Genomic DNA, 14174 nt, shown 5'->3' on the forward strand with positions numbered 1-14174 from the left:
AAGTGATGGAGGGCGGAAAGGAGATTATAAACCTTGAAGGAGCAACTTTATGTTTGTGCACTCTTCTGTATTTTTGTGTTTCAGGCAATTCCACTGGGCTGATGTCGGGCAATTACTTTTCCTCGAGCCACAGCGACACAACAACAACTTCCTTCAAAGCGGCATCTAAACCCCCCTCCCAAACCTCGATGATACTGCAGGCAGTCTTTAAGCCACCTGATTACATGGCTGCTGAATCATGTGAGCATTTCGAGCTAAAACGATTGCCTCAAATACTACGACAGTTTTTTTCCAAAGTGTGCTTTTGGGATAGGTTGTGCCCTGAGGACAAATCATTCTCCGTAGAGCTCTTTTTGGCCCATTTTTGCTCCACCTGTGGTATTTATAGGCAAATGTTCTCGCATTGCTATGCTCCACTTATAAGCCCTCTTTTACCAGAAAGGTGCTGTCAAACTCCGCGTGAAAACACGAGCTTTTGTGAGATGAAGATGAAAGAAGGCGTGCTCGTTTCCACCTTTCCGATTCATCTTCAAATCGAATGCGTTTGCTGGCTGAAATCGCTGTCCGTGCGTTATGATGTAAAGGTGCTACATCTGTGCCCAGCTGAAACCGAGCCAAGCTCCGACGGCTGTCGGAGGGCGCTGCATAACAAACCCTGCTCCGCACCTGTTGGCCGGCCCCGGCCAGCTCGAGCTACTCAATCCTATTTACAGAGACAGCACGATAAAATATTAAATGCTCCAATGAAAATCCTTTCAATATTCACACGACGCTCTCACATATCTGCAGATGGTATTTCCATGTGCACACGTGGGTGTGTGTTGCACGTTCACCTGCTTTTCCATTCTAAAAACCCTTCATCGCTTCATCATCGACGTCATATCAAAGTGAAAGGCTGCATTGTGTGGCCGCCCCCGTTCCCCCCCTACCCCTCTGGATTTAATACTGTTGAGCAGATCCATCAGTAAATAGTGGGAAAACGCCGCCGTTATTGTGTATTCTCCACTCACTAGAACATTGTGAACGCAGGCAAATACATTGTGCCCCGACCTCTTTTGTTCCTCTGCTAAGCAAGCGGAGGAGAAATGAATACGTGGCGAACGCCATGATTATTTTCTTATAAATAGTGAACGAAGTAATAAAGCTGCTTTGTTGTCATTTGTGTAAGCAGTTAGGCAGATATGGTCGCAACCCTCTGTGCACGCCTTGGAAAAATAAATGAAGGACACTGGCTAAAAGCTGGAGCAGAGGGATTCTGAAGGAATCACTGCACTGACAGTGAAATTCATCACTAAATCTATCTGTGCAATTACTGATGTGAGCGTCAAACTGGCGAACAGCGCTCTGCTCCCTGTCTTCCGCCTCCTGCTCCCTCTTCCACTTCTCCTTTGTTTGTTTACCATGCCCCTGACAGTAGAACAATGCAGCGACCTTTGCAGAGATAATTCTATTACGTAAGTTGAGTAATTGCTCTGGATGTGGAAGAGGAGTGTCCGATTGCTCCTCTTGCTTGGCCCAAAGCTCTCATGTCCTTGGATTTAAATGAAACTCTGCGGCATTCGCGGAACCAGACGTGGAGAGGGTCCGCTCCGAACGCAGAGGAGAGCGGAGCGGAGCAGAAGAAGGGGAAAGGATGTGAGACGACAAAAGCAGTGAGCCAGAACCCAGCAGGATAAACCCCCTCCAACCATTTGTTAAAGCAGTGCTGGGCACAACATGTACCTACAGATTGTCCGAGAGGCTTTGAAAACAGCCTGCGAGGTGCAACGAGCCCTCTGAATTTCCACAGTCACGTTCCCATAAGTGAAGGTGTGCAGTCACAATGTGCAGGCTGCAAAGGTACACAGCAATAAATGGAAGCAGTGCGGATAGCTCTCGCCTGCTGAGGCGCTTTTTTCCCCTTTATTTTTTTCATCTTTTCCACCACCTAGTGACCTGTTAGCTATGATGGAGAAGAGGGCACAGAGGCTCAGTGCTAACAATCGCTTTATTTGCAGAAGTGTTCACTTTACTTTATTCAAGTTTCTTCATTTGGACAATGGGTAGAGATGAAGCCATAGAAACAGGCAATTAATGATATTTGCTAGCAGCTATCTGTTGGAGAAAGAGATGGAGAGGCAGAGAGACCGAGGGAGAAGCTCCACTCCCACATTGTTAATTAGAAGATCTTTCTCCCTCTCTCGCTGTGCTTGCTGAATAAAAGATGCCTGGAACACACATGCACGCACAAAGGCAAGGACTTAAGAAAATTGTTGGCAACATGCCTGTATTGTAATCACAAATTGTACATGTAATACACTGGATTCTTGCAATGTCCGGAAGATATTATTCATTCAGTGATCAATAACTACAGCCGGCGAGAGGGCTGTGGGTTGGTACAGTGGGATGTATAGAGAAAGAGAGAACGACAAGAGGCAAAGCAGCGGAGGAAAATAACAGGAAAACTGATTTCATGCTCGGGGGATTGCATCTCATTTTCGGTGTGCGGTCCAGCTTGTGGATTTACTGCCACCTGGTGGTGCGTGACTCCTCTGTAGGGGCTCCAGAAACCTCACAGGAAACAAAGGCAGTCGTCAGAGTGGACGTCGGAAGATCGGCTCGATCCGAGAAAAGTAAACGAGACCCTTTATCTGAGGCAGACGGAGTCATGCACACTTGTGCAATACGAGCACAACTCCAAAGCGCTGGAGTATTCCCGCAGCGGCGTGCCTGTCTGCCTGGCTTTCACCTCTCTTCATCTCCTTTCTGCCGTAAACAAGTAAAGAGAAACTGCTGGAAAGAGTTACGCAAAGAAAGAAAATCAGCCACGAAATTCTCATTAAGACTAAAACCGCACGGCTAAAAACACTATTACACGCTTGGACAGCCTAGTCAATATTAGTGCACATCTATTTCCAAAAGAAGCAGGCGAACCTAAACCTGCAGAGTCACAAAGATGTAAAATATGTCACCGTCAAAAGCGCCTGTGTCTCGAGAAGAATTACATCTTTGTTGATATGAAATCAATGAGACCTCCCTCTATGTCATCCCAGGCAGCGCCGGGGGGGATTAATGAGGGCTTCTCATCACTAATTAACACATAAACACTCAGTTCCCATCACCGAGTGAGAGCTGAGGTCGGCTGTTTGGCCCCCGTGTGGAAAACACTGCGTCAGAGGATCGCGAAAGAGAGGGAAGTGAGAAGGAGAGAAGAAGAAAAAGCGAGAGAAAGATATAAAGTCATACACAGCAGCCGAGCCTGACATCAGAAAGGTCTGGATGATTAGGGGATGCCAGCACTCGCAGATAGCAGCTCTCCTAACAGCTTCCACCACCTCATTAGTCCGGCCCAGCAGCGCTGTGCCCCCACTATTAAACACTAAATGAAAGACCGCCAACCGTGATTACTAAGGGGAAGTCCCTTGTCGTCATGGGGATAAGAGATCCCTTTTCTCCCTCGCTTTCAGACACACACGCACACAAACTCGCAATTCGTCTTTAGCGAAAGCTATTTGAAGGACGCTTATGAAAAGGCGATTGAGGCAGAAGTGGATATTTTACACATCATCAGTTGCGGTCGAGCCCGAACCGCGAAAGCTCAGGACATCAAGCAAACCTGTTACGTCAAAGCAACAAAGCAAAAAAATAGATGCCCTTAACAACGGCCGGCATCTCTCAGGTGCTTCATTTAAAGATCACAACACGCTCTCAGCTCCGGATTCATGCAGCATTTTTAACAAAGCTTTAACTTAACAGGCCTGAACCAACGAGTCCTTGAGTCAAGGATGCGGCTCTCAGTGCTGCACACATGAGTTCATGGGTCGAGCCAGTTTTTAGCATGGAGTGTGTATAATAATGTGCATAAGAATGTATAATGGTACGACTTATGAACTGTAACCTTGCAGTATTGTGCAGTTTTGTGCTGTTCTGTGCACCTCGTGCATCATGTATCAAAGGAGGATTCCATCAACTTTGTGCTGCACCTCCACATGATTACAGTGTTGTGGAGATGAGCTGGCTTTGAGCCTTCCATACTTTAATTTTCCTCAATCAACTGTCCTTCAAAGCCCATGAGGCATTGTCCTTTAAAGGCTTTCTACTTCTCTCTGGAGTCCCCCTTTAATGCACATGTAAGGCAAATGCAGAAACATCTTAAAGCCAGCAGCACTCACGGTCGTTGCAGTAGGTCCCCGAGTAGGACGTCAACGAGCAGTCGCAGGTGAAGTTCTCCCAATGCTGGATGCACACGCCCATGTTGGCGCATGAATCCTCCTGGCAGGTGGTGCTGGGCCCTGAAAAAGGGTGAAAGGGGAGAAGAAACATAGAGAGAGGGAGATACCACAGGTGCACAGTCAAGCAACGATAAGACTGACCGCTGAGGCTAAACAATGCAGGACCCATGCAGAAGGAATGCACTCTAGAAAGACAGGTTTACACCATGTGGGCCTCGAAGAAAAAACAAGGAGCAAACAGTGTCGTCACACGAGGCCTGACCTGCAGTGCGAATGCAGTTTAAAAAACACTGCCTGATGAATCCTGCTTCATGCTGGTTAAAGCTGCTGCAGCACTGGGAAGGCGGCGCACAGGCGCCAGGTTTTCGCAGCGTCGACTGCACGCTCTTTGAGCAGGGTTGGGGGGAACATCAGCATATACTCTCAGTTAATTACTGCGAAAAGTGCTGTAGAAGACGCCGCTTGCAGCGTGTGCGATGCACTCCAATCGGCACTTAAGACACGTTGCTGCAAATGACTTGGACCCCCGTCTGGGCTAATGTGATGACACTGTTAAGTTTCCTTCTTTTTGGTCGTGTGTGCGGGTGGACGCGCATGCACTTCATTTCATTCCAACATGTTTCCAAATAGTTTTATCAGAGTAAAACTCGCTGCATTCCCTCTATAAAACAGGCAAGACGAGACATAAACCTCCTAGCAGACGGCTCATGTTAAATGTTAACGATACCCACATTTAAAAAACAAACAGACAACAAAAATGGCATTAAAAAAGCGAGCCCGGTCGTTTCCTTGACAAATACTGACACGGCGAACACTGGATACACTGGACAGACGCAAGTCACGAAGAGAAAACGGAAAGATTACTCGAGAACACGCAGTGCATATCCTCGTGTATGCACTTCAGTCAGACAGGAGTTGAGGAGGGTATTCAAAGTCAAACTGGATGTGTGTTTGCTATTCCTCTACACGCCACACATAGCTCTTACTTTTGAATACTTTTACTGAGAGGGAATGCAGATAAGGACAAGCGCACAGCATAGATAACGAGATAAACAACCCCCCCACCCCCCCGTGAGAGTCTAGACAGACAAAAGGGGAAACAAAACTTGACAGTAACCCTTCTGATAACCGTAGAGGAAACAAACAAAATTAAATAAAGCAAAAATTAAATAAACAGTCCAAATACATGGCAGACAAATGCAAGTAAACACTGTTTAAGAGCAGTTGTCTTGTGCAAGACAATGTGAAAAGAAGGAGAAGAAGACATCTGAGGTGGAATAAACAGAGCAAGTTTGCCAGCTGAAAGTGCATTTACTGTGTAATGGACAGTAACGGTGGTCAACCAGGCAACCCAGAGAGCGCGCGGGCACGAGCGGCTCATCAGCGCGAATCAAACACATCGGTGCTCGTTTTGTTAGAGATGGAGGATTTTGCTGAACTCCAGTGTTGTGGCAGCAGGCTGCTTCCTCTCTGGAAAAAATAATAGCAACACTCATCTGGGTAAAGCAGCAGATGTGATGGATTTTTTATTAAAATAAAAAAAATGGAGACAGAAAGAGAGGTCTGATCCATCAGCGGCACACTGACAGTGTTTAGATGTGCTGCGACAGCCTCTTCCTGCTGTCTGCGCCAGCCTGCAGTGTCACAACTGGCATTTTTATTCAAGAACACAGCACTCCCACAAACTGTCTGCCTCTGCTTTTAACCAGACTTTTGGACCGAGTCCGTCACTTATCTGACCCCATCTGTTTACTCCCTTTAATTACACGTGCGCTGCAAGTCCCTGCGCAACTTTATCAGATGTGCTCCTGAAAGAAGCCGAGTTTGCCAGTTTCGGCCACATATCTGATCAGATGTGGTTACAATCACACTGCTGCCGCGCTGTGGTATAAAAAAGTACAAATCATTTAAAAAGTAATAATTTTACTCATTTTTGCCCTGCCAGCATTCTCTATTTCTTTTTTCAGAGAGCAAGCCACCTCTGCAGCACATAAAGGGGTCCTTATTGCCATGGTGACACCCACGATGCATTGCACACAGCAGACTTTCAGGCGAGCAGGCCTCCGTGAGGCGGAGTTTAACCCTCTACCTTGCAGGTCGGCTTTGGTGAAACCAACTTTGTTAGCGCAGAAAGAAAAATAACAAACAGAACAGAGCAGAGCGGAAAACAAGAGTAGAGGTTAGTGGGGAGCAGCATCGTTAGTGTTCTTAAAACTTGTACAAGTTTGTTACTGTGGCAGCAGGAGAGGGGCGCTGACTGGGTTTTTTAGCGAGGGCTGAGCTGCTTAAAAATAAAGGTGTTAAATTAAACGAGTTCACCATAATGGCAGCGTTTGTTATCTTAATCTTCTGCTGCCCTCTAGAGGAAATGTGTTGTAACCTTTTCCATATGCACGAATAATCAATTCCATTTCAATACAGTTAAAGCATTAGCATGGGAAATGCATTTATTAAGCACTAAGAATCTCAATTTATAGATATAGGTCAAAAGATACAACCTTGGCAGCAGCTCGTTTATATTTTGTAACAGCAATACATTAGTTAGCCTTAGGATGTGAATTTTAGGAGGAAAAGTGCTCGGTTTAAACGAGTTACAATGTAAAACAATCTAGAATTGTTCCTGAGGTTACAACATATTGTTATCATTAAATATACGAATGCAACACAAAAGCTCAGAAAGCTGCTATTAGATAAACAGACTGACAAATTCTACTCCAAGAATTATCCTAAAATGTGACAAATACCTGGCAAAGGAAAGCAGAATGAGGATTAACGGTGCCAGCAAATGGCTTTAGGGGGGGCTACAGAGGAGCTCTCTAATTAGTCTAATAAATCTCACGCAGCAGGTCAGGAATCTCCTACGCTGTAGGCCATCTGTACCTTCACAGCCGCGCTCGATCTGCCCGCTGCGGAAAAGGGCGTCGCTGATGAGGTCTGGCAGACGGCCGTTCAGGTCGACCGAGGCCAGGCAGCCCTGGAAGCCCTCCCGAGAAACCACCAGCTTGGGGAGATTCTGATACATGTTAGGTCCCAAACCTCCAATGAACAGGTCGCCTGAAAATTGAGGAAAATACGTGATTGCATCACTGTTGATTACTTTCTTTACTTTGTCATATAGCGTCACTATTAAGCTCCAGCCAGCAATTGTGGGCTGACTTCATCTTAATGTAATGAAATACACTTAAAATACTTGAAAAACATAATTTTTTATAGCATATCCACAAGATATTCCAGGAAGTTACTGGTGCAGGTTAAAAGAATAATCTCATATTGAACTGTTTCATTTCATTCATTTACAAATCTTTTTTGGGTTAAAAGTAACTCTCGGTTCAGGTAACCCCTGACTCATAGTATAGTGCATATACATGTCAGTAAACTGTTCATTTGTGCTTTTATTTACCTTAGATGAAGACATGATGTTATTTCAGGTGAAAAAGCTGATGAAAAGGGGAGATCAGGTACCTTTGAGGTCCAGATTCTTGGCTCCGTTGACATTCTGGGTGACTGACTTTGCGTCCACCTTGAGCGTGTGTGTGTTGGAAGCGTCTCGGGTAATGACCACATTGTGCCACTGGTTATCATTCAGTGGGTTGTCACTGTTTCCTTTCAGCAGACTGGGCCCATTTCCCAGGTCAAAGACATAGTGAATAAATCTGGCAGAGAAGAAGAAGAAGAAGCAGATGAACACATCAGTATTTTGGGAGGGGGGTGTTTTGTGTGTGCATGTGTGGGTGCAGTATGTCTCTTTTTATCTTGCAATAGGGATTAAATTTTAATGGAAAAACTCTCACAATCACCTCACGTTGCTCTGACACTAATCGGAGTTAAACTGACAGAGAAAACAATCTTCTTCCCAACACAATCGTGTTTATGTGCAAAAGGAGATTTGGGATCAATTTGTTTGGGCTTCTCTGTTAAATTCATAAAGCCTTAAGGTACCAACTGTACCCACATCAGCCCTGCTATTTAAAATGTATAATCCAGATCTGGACTCCAACTGCTGAATAAAACATGAACACGCCTCGTCCCACTCACCCTTTAACCAGCTCCACGGCAATAAAGTCGTTCCCGTCTCCGCTGTTGAAGATGATGAAACCGTCAGGTGAGGTGGTTTTGAACTGAAAGAAGAGGTGCATTGTGGTATACGCCTGAAGAGTGGCCAAGCCCAGGTAGCTGCCCTTAGTCTTGAAAGTCACGGGGTCGGCGATGATGAAACGCATGCCGAAGCGAGCGTTGAGCTCGCAGAAGTCGATGTCGCCATTCTTGCACATATCGATGTACTGCATACCGTTGAACTTTAGGCTCTGGGGGAGAGATGGTGCTGTTATTACTACCTGTGAAGCACGACTGTGTAGTGAGCAAAACTGACCTCAGACCTCAACCTAAGACTGGAGGAATCACAGCAAGTTAATAAACCCTAAAAACATACACAAGGAATAAAAGTATGACTGGTGTGGTTCTCACACAGCACTGACAGCAGACCTGACATTAATTATATTGTGAAGAAAAGTACAGCCTCTATAAGTTCTAAAGTTTTAGATATTAGAACATATTAAAAAATGTCATTAGCAGGTCTTAAAATGAGGTAAATAAAATCGACTAAATTGAAAAAACAAATCGAAACACACGTACACCCTCACTGCTACTTGCTGCTTCCATTGGAATGAACTTGACCCATAACAGTGACTCATAACATTAGACAGACAGATCATTTCTATAAAAGCAAAGATTTTAGCATTTTGACCAAAGTTTGCCCCAAAGTCTGACCTTCCCATCCTCAGAGCACAAAAAACCAGCAGCCTCAGTTAATATGTTCAGAGTTCCAAGTTCAGAGCAATAAAACAACATTTATTTGGTAAATAAATTATGACAGAGTAATCTAATATGTCATCTGTTGTTGAGGAGGAGCTGGGTGGATGTGGGTTGCAAAGCGGCTTGCAGCCACCTATTGTGTCAGCTAAATCAGCGGTCTCCAACCTTTTTTGCGCCACGGACCGGTTTATGCCCGACAATATTTTCACGGACCGGCCTTTAAGGTGTCGCGGATAAATACAACAAAATAAAACTAGTACCGGTACCGAAAAAAAAGAAGATTTATTCCTAACACACGTGAAAAGACCCAGGAAAACCGAGTTAATGATAAAAACGATAACAAAATAACGCTGAAAACCGATAAAAACCCTGAAAACTATACATTTCACACCTGAGCCTCAACTCTCACGGCCCGGTACCAAACGACTCACGGGCCGGTACCGGTCCGAGGCCCGGGGGTTGGGGACTGCTGAGCTAAATCATCTGCTATCAGCCTGCAAGCTATGCTTGATTTCCTCTCACAGATACATGCCGCTGCTGACTTTGAATTATATAATGAATACTACAGGACATGAGCTTCTGATAAGCTCTTAATACCTGCAGATGACCAATAAATGATGAAGGAGCAGATGAAACAAAGCGTCTCTCAGTCAAGATCCCCGTCTCCACGTTGTTGAACTCGAGACGAGTGTGATCGCCCGCCATCTGACCTGGGAGAGAAGAGAAAGGAAAAAGAGGCAAAGGGAATGACCCAGCAGCAGGAAGCGAGACGCCCTGTTTGTGTGGATAATGAATGCCAGTGGAACAAAATGAAAAAACTCTCATACCCAGCACAACTTACTTCCAGAATATTCATAATTTACAATGTTTTGGATGAGTAATACTAGGAATAAATGCAACATGCATGCCTTTTCCAGTGAAGAAAGGCATAATTCTTCACACTATGTGTAATTTCTATGTAAACTGTTCATGAAAGTAGAAATAAAAGCACATTAATCAGCCCAGGAAACAAAGAAAAGAGATGCGAGATCATGTACGTTTGGTATATCTCAGCAAAACAATAAAGAAATGCATTATAAGAGCGTTACCTTCCGCCATGTCGTCATCCACAGTGAGTTTGAAGTTTTTACCGCGGCGGACCACTCGCACTGAGTGCCACTCATTGTCGTTGAGCTTTTGTCCAGCATAAAGAACCTCAGGGCCTTTGCCTGAAGATGAGGGTTAGTTAGTGAAGGGACAGCGGGGATCATGGCACAAGCATAAACCAAATCTCTGTTTTCATAAATAAAGTAATTCAATTTCAAATCAAGCATTCGTCCTCGCGACATACAGATAACATCTCCTCCATCTGAGCTTTAAGTGAGATTAGAGGTGCTCAAACGAAAAAGAAAAATCTGCTTTGTTTTTCACAGCAGAGAAAAAAAGTTCTTCAAACTGGCAGCGATGCTGTTACTCATACAAAGACTCGGTGTTTTTCTAGTGTTCAATGATTTTTAAATTTACACTTTTTATTGTGACTTTTAATTGAGCGCTTTACTTTGAAGTAATTCATCCAAGTAACCACTAGAGGGCAATGCAGCCCCATCGAGCCGATGAAGAGGCCAGAGCGGCTTCAGAGCAGAGTCTGCTGCATTGTGGCTCCTGGTTCAATCCAAATTTCAATTGGTGATTTTATTATTATCCTGAACATATCTGATCATAAATGCACAAACCTAACAATGCTTCATTATAGTCACTATTTACTATAATAAGAACTACATATACAGCTGCAGCTATCAACATAAAGGGCATCTACAATGTAGCACTTCAGTACAGACAGACACACACACACACACACACACACACAGCTGAAGGACTCTTTGTGTTCTGTCTTTTGTCCTTTCTACAAGACTGTGAGCACTTTGAAACTATTGGTCCTTTTAATGAATAACAGCATGACTTCTGACACCAGCTGTACTTCACATTATAAACCCATATTCTGCAGTATGTGTTAAATAAGAAGAACAGGAAAAAGAGACGCTGCAATCTATTATGGGGTAATTGAGAAACAATACAGCCCACAAAGTCTGAAAGTGCAAAAGACGAGTAGATACAAACCGACAAAAAAACCCCATTTACAACTAGTGTCTGAATTAAATTGGAAACATGGGCCATTTAACATATATAGAGTACATTAAGTCTGATTTGCATAGCTTTGAACTTTGGCTATACCCCCCTTTTATCTGAGAAATCCTCTTTTCAGTCCCCTGCATTCACACAGCTAGCACACAGGCTACAATCAAACATTGACTGAAGGAAGAAGGCTGCAGAAGAAGAATGTTGACTTACTGGTGTTACAGTTTATCCTGACACAGTCTAGATGGGGAGGGGAGAATAAGTGACAGATGAAATCGCATCCTTCAAGGTTACAGCTGCAGACATCCAAGAGCAAAAAAAGCCACCTTCCGGGGACGGTCACATGACACTGGTGACCATTTTAGCTTAGCCGGCGACTGACATTAAGCGTTTCTATATTAGCGTTGGAAAAGTAATCCCCAGTCCAATTCTTTTCATCAGTATTACTGTACCCAGCAATATTGGACCAACACGGGTCAATATTACTGCACTGGATAAACCATCTGAAGCTTTTTATTCTCCATTTTTAAACCCGTGTCATTTCCCCCCCTAAAAACCCATCATGTTTCAAAATGGTCACTTGCAACTTATTGGCCACATCGATTTTGCAACCCAGCACCCAGAGTCCAAAATACTGTACTAGTCGTGTGAAACAAAGCCGTTTTAGATGGCACACCAGGAGAAGGAGAATCTTAGATTCAAATCCACACCTAAGGGGGAAACTGAGCCTGTGATGGTCGGGTGCGGGTTGAAATCCATGTGACCAGGCTGGTCATGTGCCGTCAACCGCAACAGAAAAGTGGGTGCAAACAGCCTCGTGCCACTCAGCACCAACACCACACAGAGGCCTTAAGACCCCCCCTTTCAGAGGATCCTACGCAATGTGGAAAATGAGCTACATGAGTTAAACTGAATTTTCAAAAACACTGGATTCAGATTCAAACAGAAACTAGAAATGACCAAGAAAATTCTCTACAAATGTTCTAGACTTTTAGCTTTTATTATATTCAAATGCTTTACAAGAAGACTTATTCTTTCTGTCAAGTCCATCTCTTCCAGCCTTACTGGTATAAAGGCCTGCACTCTACTTAAATGTACCACTCGTGCCACCATCTGCAGGCGAGCTAGGTGCCGTGGCATCGGGCTGTTTGCCAGACGGGCCGCAGGCTCTGGGCCTTTGAAGGGGTGAGTGCCATCTTTGAACAAGGCATGGGAGATGCCAGCTAGACCAAGGGTCACTAATGGATGGAGGGAAACATGAACCTGCTATCATGAGGGAAATCAAATCAAATAAAACGGACAAAGAAACAAACCCACATGATAAAAATGCAAACTATCAGGGCAGCACTACAATGCAGTAACGCCTACCTGCGGTTGAGAATAGATGGCAGAAGATAAAGTGAAGTGTTTGTGTGTTTGAATTAACGCATGTGTCAGAGATGCCATCTATTGAAATCATTCAAAAGTGAAATGTGTGTCTTTGGAAAGAAAATCCATTTGTGCACAATAATGGGCATGACTAAAGTGATCTACGGCCAGTTCAAAAGATGTGCTGCGGTGCATGGATAAGTGTGTTACGAGTTAGACTGATGGATAGAAAAATCTACAAAGACATCTTCGCAACAAGGCATAAAAACTTACAGTCCAGGCAAGTCAAAAACAATCCATGCAACTACAAAGACAAACTACGAAACGGGTTTAGTATGTGTTAGGTCTGACAGAAGGTCTGGACCATAAAGAAAAGCTTTACAAAAAGAACAGAAATACCGAAACAGGAAGGCCACCCCAAGAACTGCAAGAGAGGTGACGGCTAATACGATACCTAGGTTGACCGTCAGCTTGACCCTTCCGCTGTCCAACTCGAGCCGCAGCGTGTCCGCAGAATCACGAGACGTGGCGGCCATGAGCAGGCCGAACGCTCGCTGGGACATGAAGCGGAGGGAGACGTCTTCAGCCTCGGTGTGGATGATGTTAGGTATCACCACCTTCATGTACATGCTCCCGTCATAAGACAATATTGACGCCTCTGTGGGAACAAAAATACACAAGAAAGCTCAAATGCTGATCTCGACTCGGCAGAAATATTAAATACACCTTTAATTAGCGGATTTAATTTCATTAGCAAAAGTGACACGGGCAAGCGCGTGGGTGCAAAAACAAGAGATAACATGAGAAATGGCACAAAATATCAAATCATTCCATCAGACAGCTGTTTATGCACCAGGAGATGAAATCTACAAAAACACCTGTGCCCTGAAAGTAAACAAATACAGTGAGAGAAATATTTATTTATTCCCGGCATGAATTTGTAAGATTGCTCAATTACAAAGAAATGAACAATTTCTAATGTTTATGGCAGTTTCATTTTAATGGAGAGAAACAAAATATAAACCGAAAATCTAGAAAATTAAATTACATAAAGGATGTGAATTGATTTGCAGGTCACTGACTGCTTAATAATTGGAGCAGAAAACTGTTGGCAAGGACATTTCTTGTAGTTTTTCAGTAACTACAAGAAATGCAGTAGGAAGTATGTTTTGGGTCATTGTCATGTTGGATTTACATCCATCTTCAGTGCTGTCTCTGACGGAAAAAGGTTCTCGTCCAAGATTTACAAGGCCTCTTCCACTGGTTCCTGAGTGCGATGAAGTCATCCTGTACCTTTAGCAGAAAAACAGCCCCAAAGCAGAATCTTTCCCCCTCTGTGCTCGACTGTGACGATGGGGCTCTTTGGGTCATACTCAGGAGTCCTCTTCCTCGAGACACAGCGGGTTGAGTTTCATCTGACCACAGCACTTTCTCACAAGCCTTGTCTGAATCATACCAAGTTCGAGTTCACTGGAAAATGTAAAAACAGGTCTATCCATTAAGCAGGAGGACATTGCAGATACTGAAAGATTGTGATCTTCTTGCTGATGATCTTGTAGTCCACTCCAGCCTTGTGCAGGTCTACAATCTTGTCTCTTGTTTTGAGGAGGTTGGAATGAAAGAAACCGATTCTGTGGACATCCAGTTTTCTTGGTTTTTGGCTGATAT

The 14174-nt window shown here is 44.2% G+C and overlaps 1 protein-coding gene and 1 long non-coding RNA gene across 2 annotated transcripts in view; one reads left to right on the top strand and one right to left on the bottom strand.

The window, feature by feature from the left end:
- The window catches only part of nrxn3b (neurexin 3b), a 358949-nt gene that overhangs the window by 206823 nt on the left and 137952 nt on the right, over positions 1-14174 (bottom strand). Inside the window, 9 exon segments of the mRNA XM_085132129.1 lie at positions 4152-4271; positions 6301-6327; positions 7092-7265; positions 7674-7864; positions 8247-8515; positions 9621-9733; positions 10112-10231; positions 11352-11378; positions 12961-13164. Of these exon segments, the coding sequence (XP_084988255.1) occupies positions 4152-4271; positions 6301-6327; positions 7092-7265; positions 7674-7864; positions 8247-8515; positions 9621-9733; positions 10112-10231; positions 11352-11378; positions 12961-13164 (1245 nt within the window).
- Positions 1-14174, top strand: part of LOC146501287 (uncharacterized) — a 157185-nt gene that overhangs the window by 30903 nt on the left and 112108 nt on the right. The gene's annotated exons all lie outside the window — the stretch shown is intronic.

This window comes from Neolamprologus multifasciatus, chromosome 15, assembly GCF_963576455.1.
Source record: "Neolamprologus multifasciatus chromosome 15, fNeoMul1.2, whole genome shotgun sequence".
Classification (NCBI taxonomy): Eukaryota; Metazoa; Chordata; class Actinopteri; order Cichliformes; family Cichlidae; genus Neolamprologus; species Neolamprologus multifasciatus.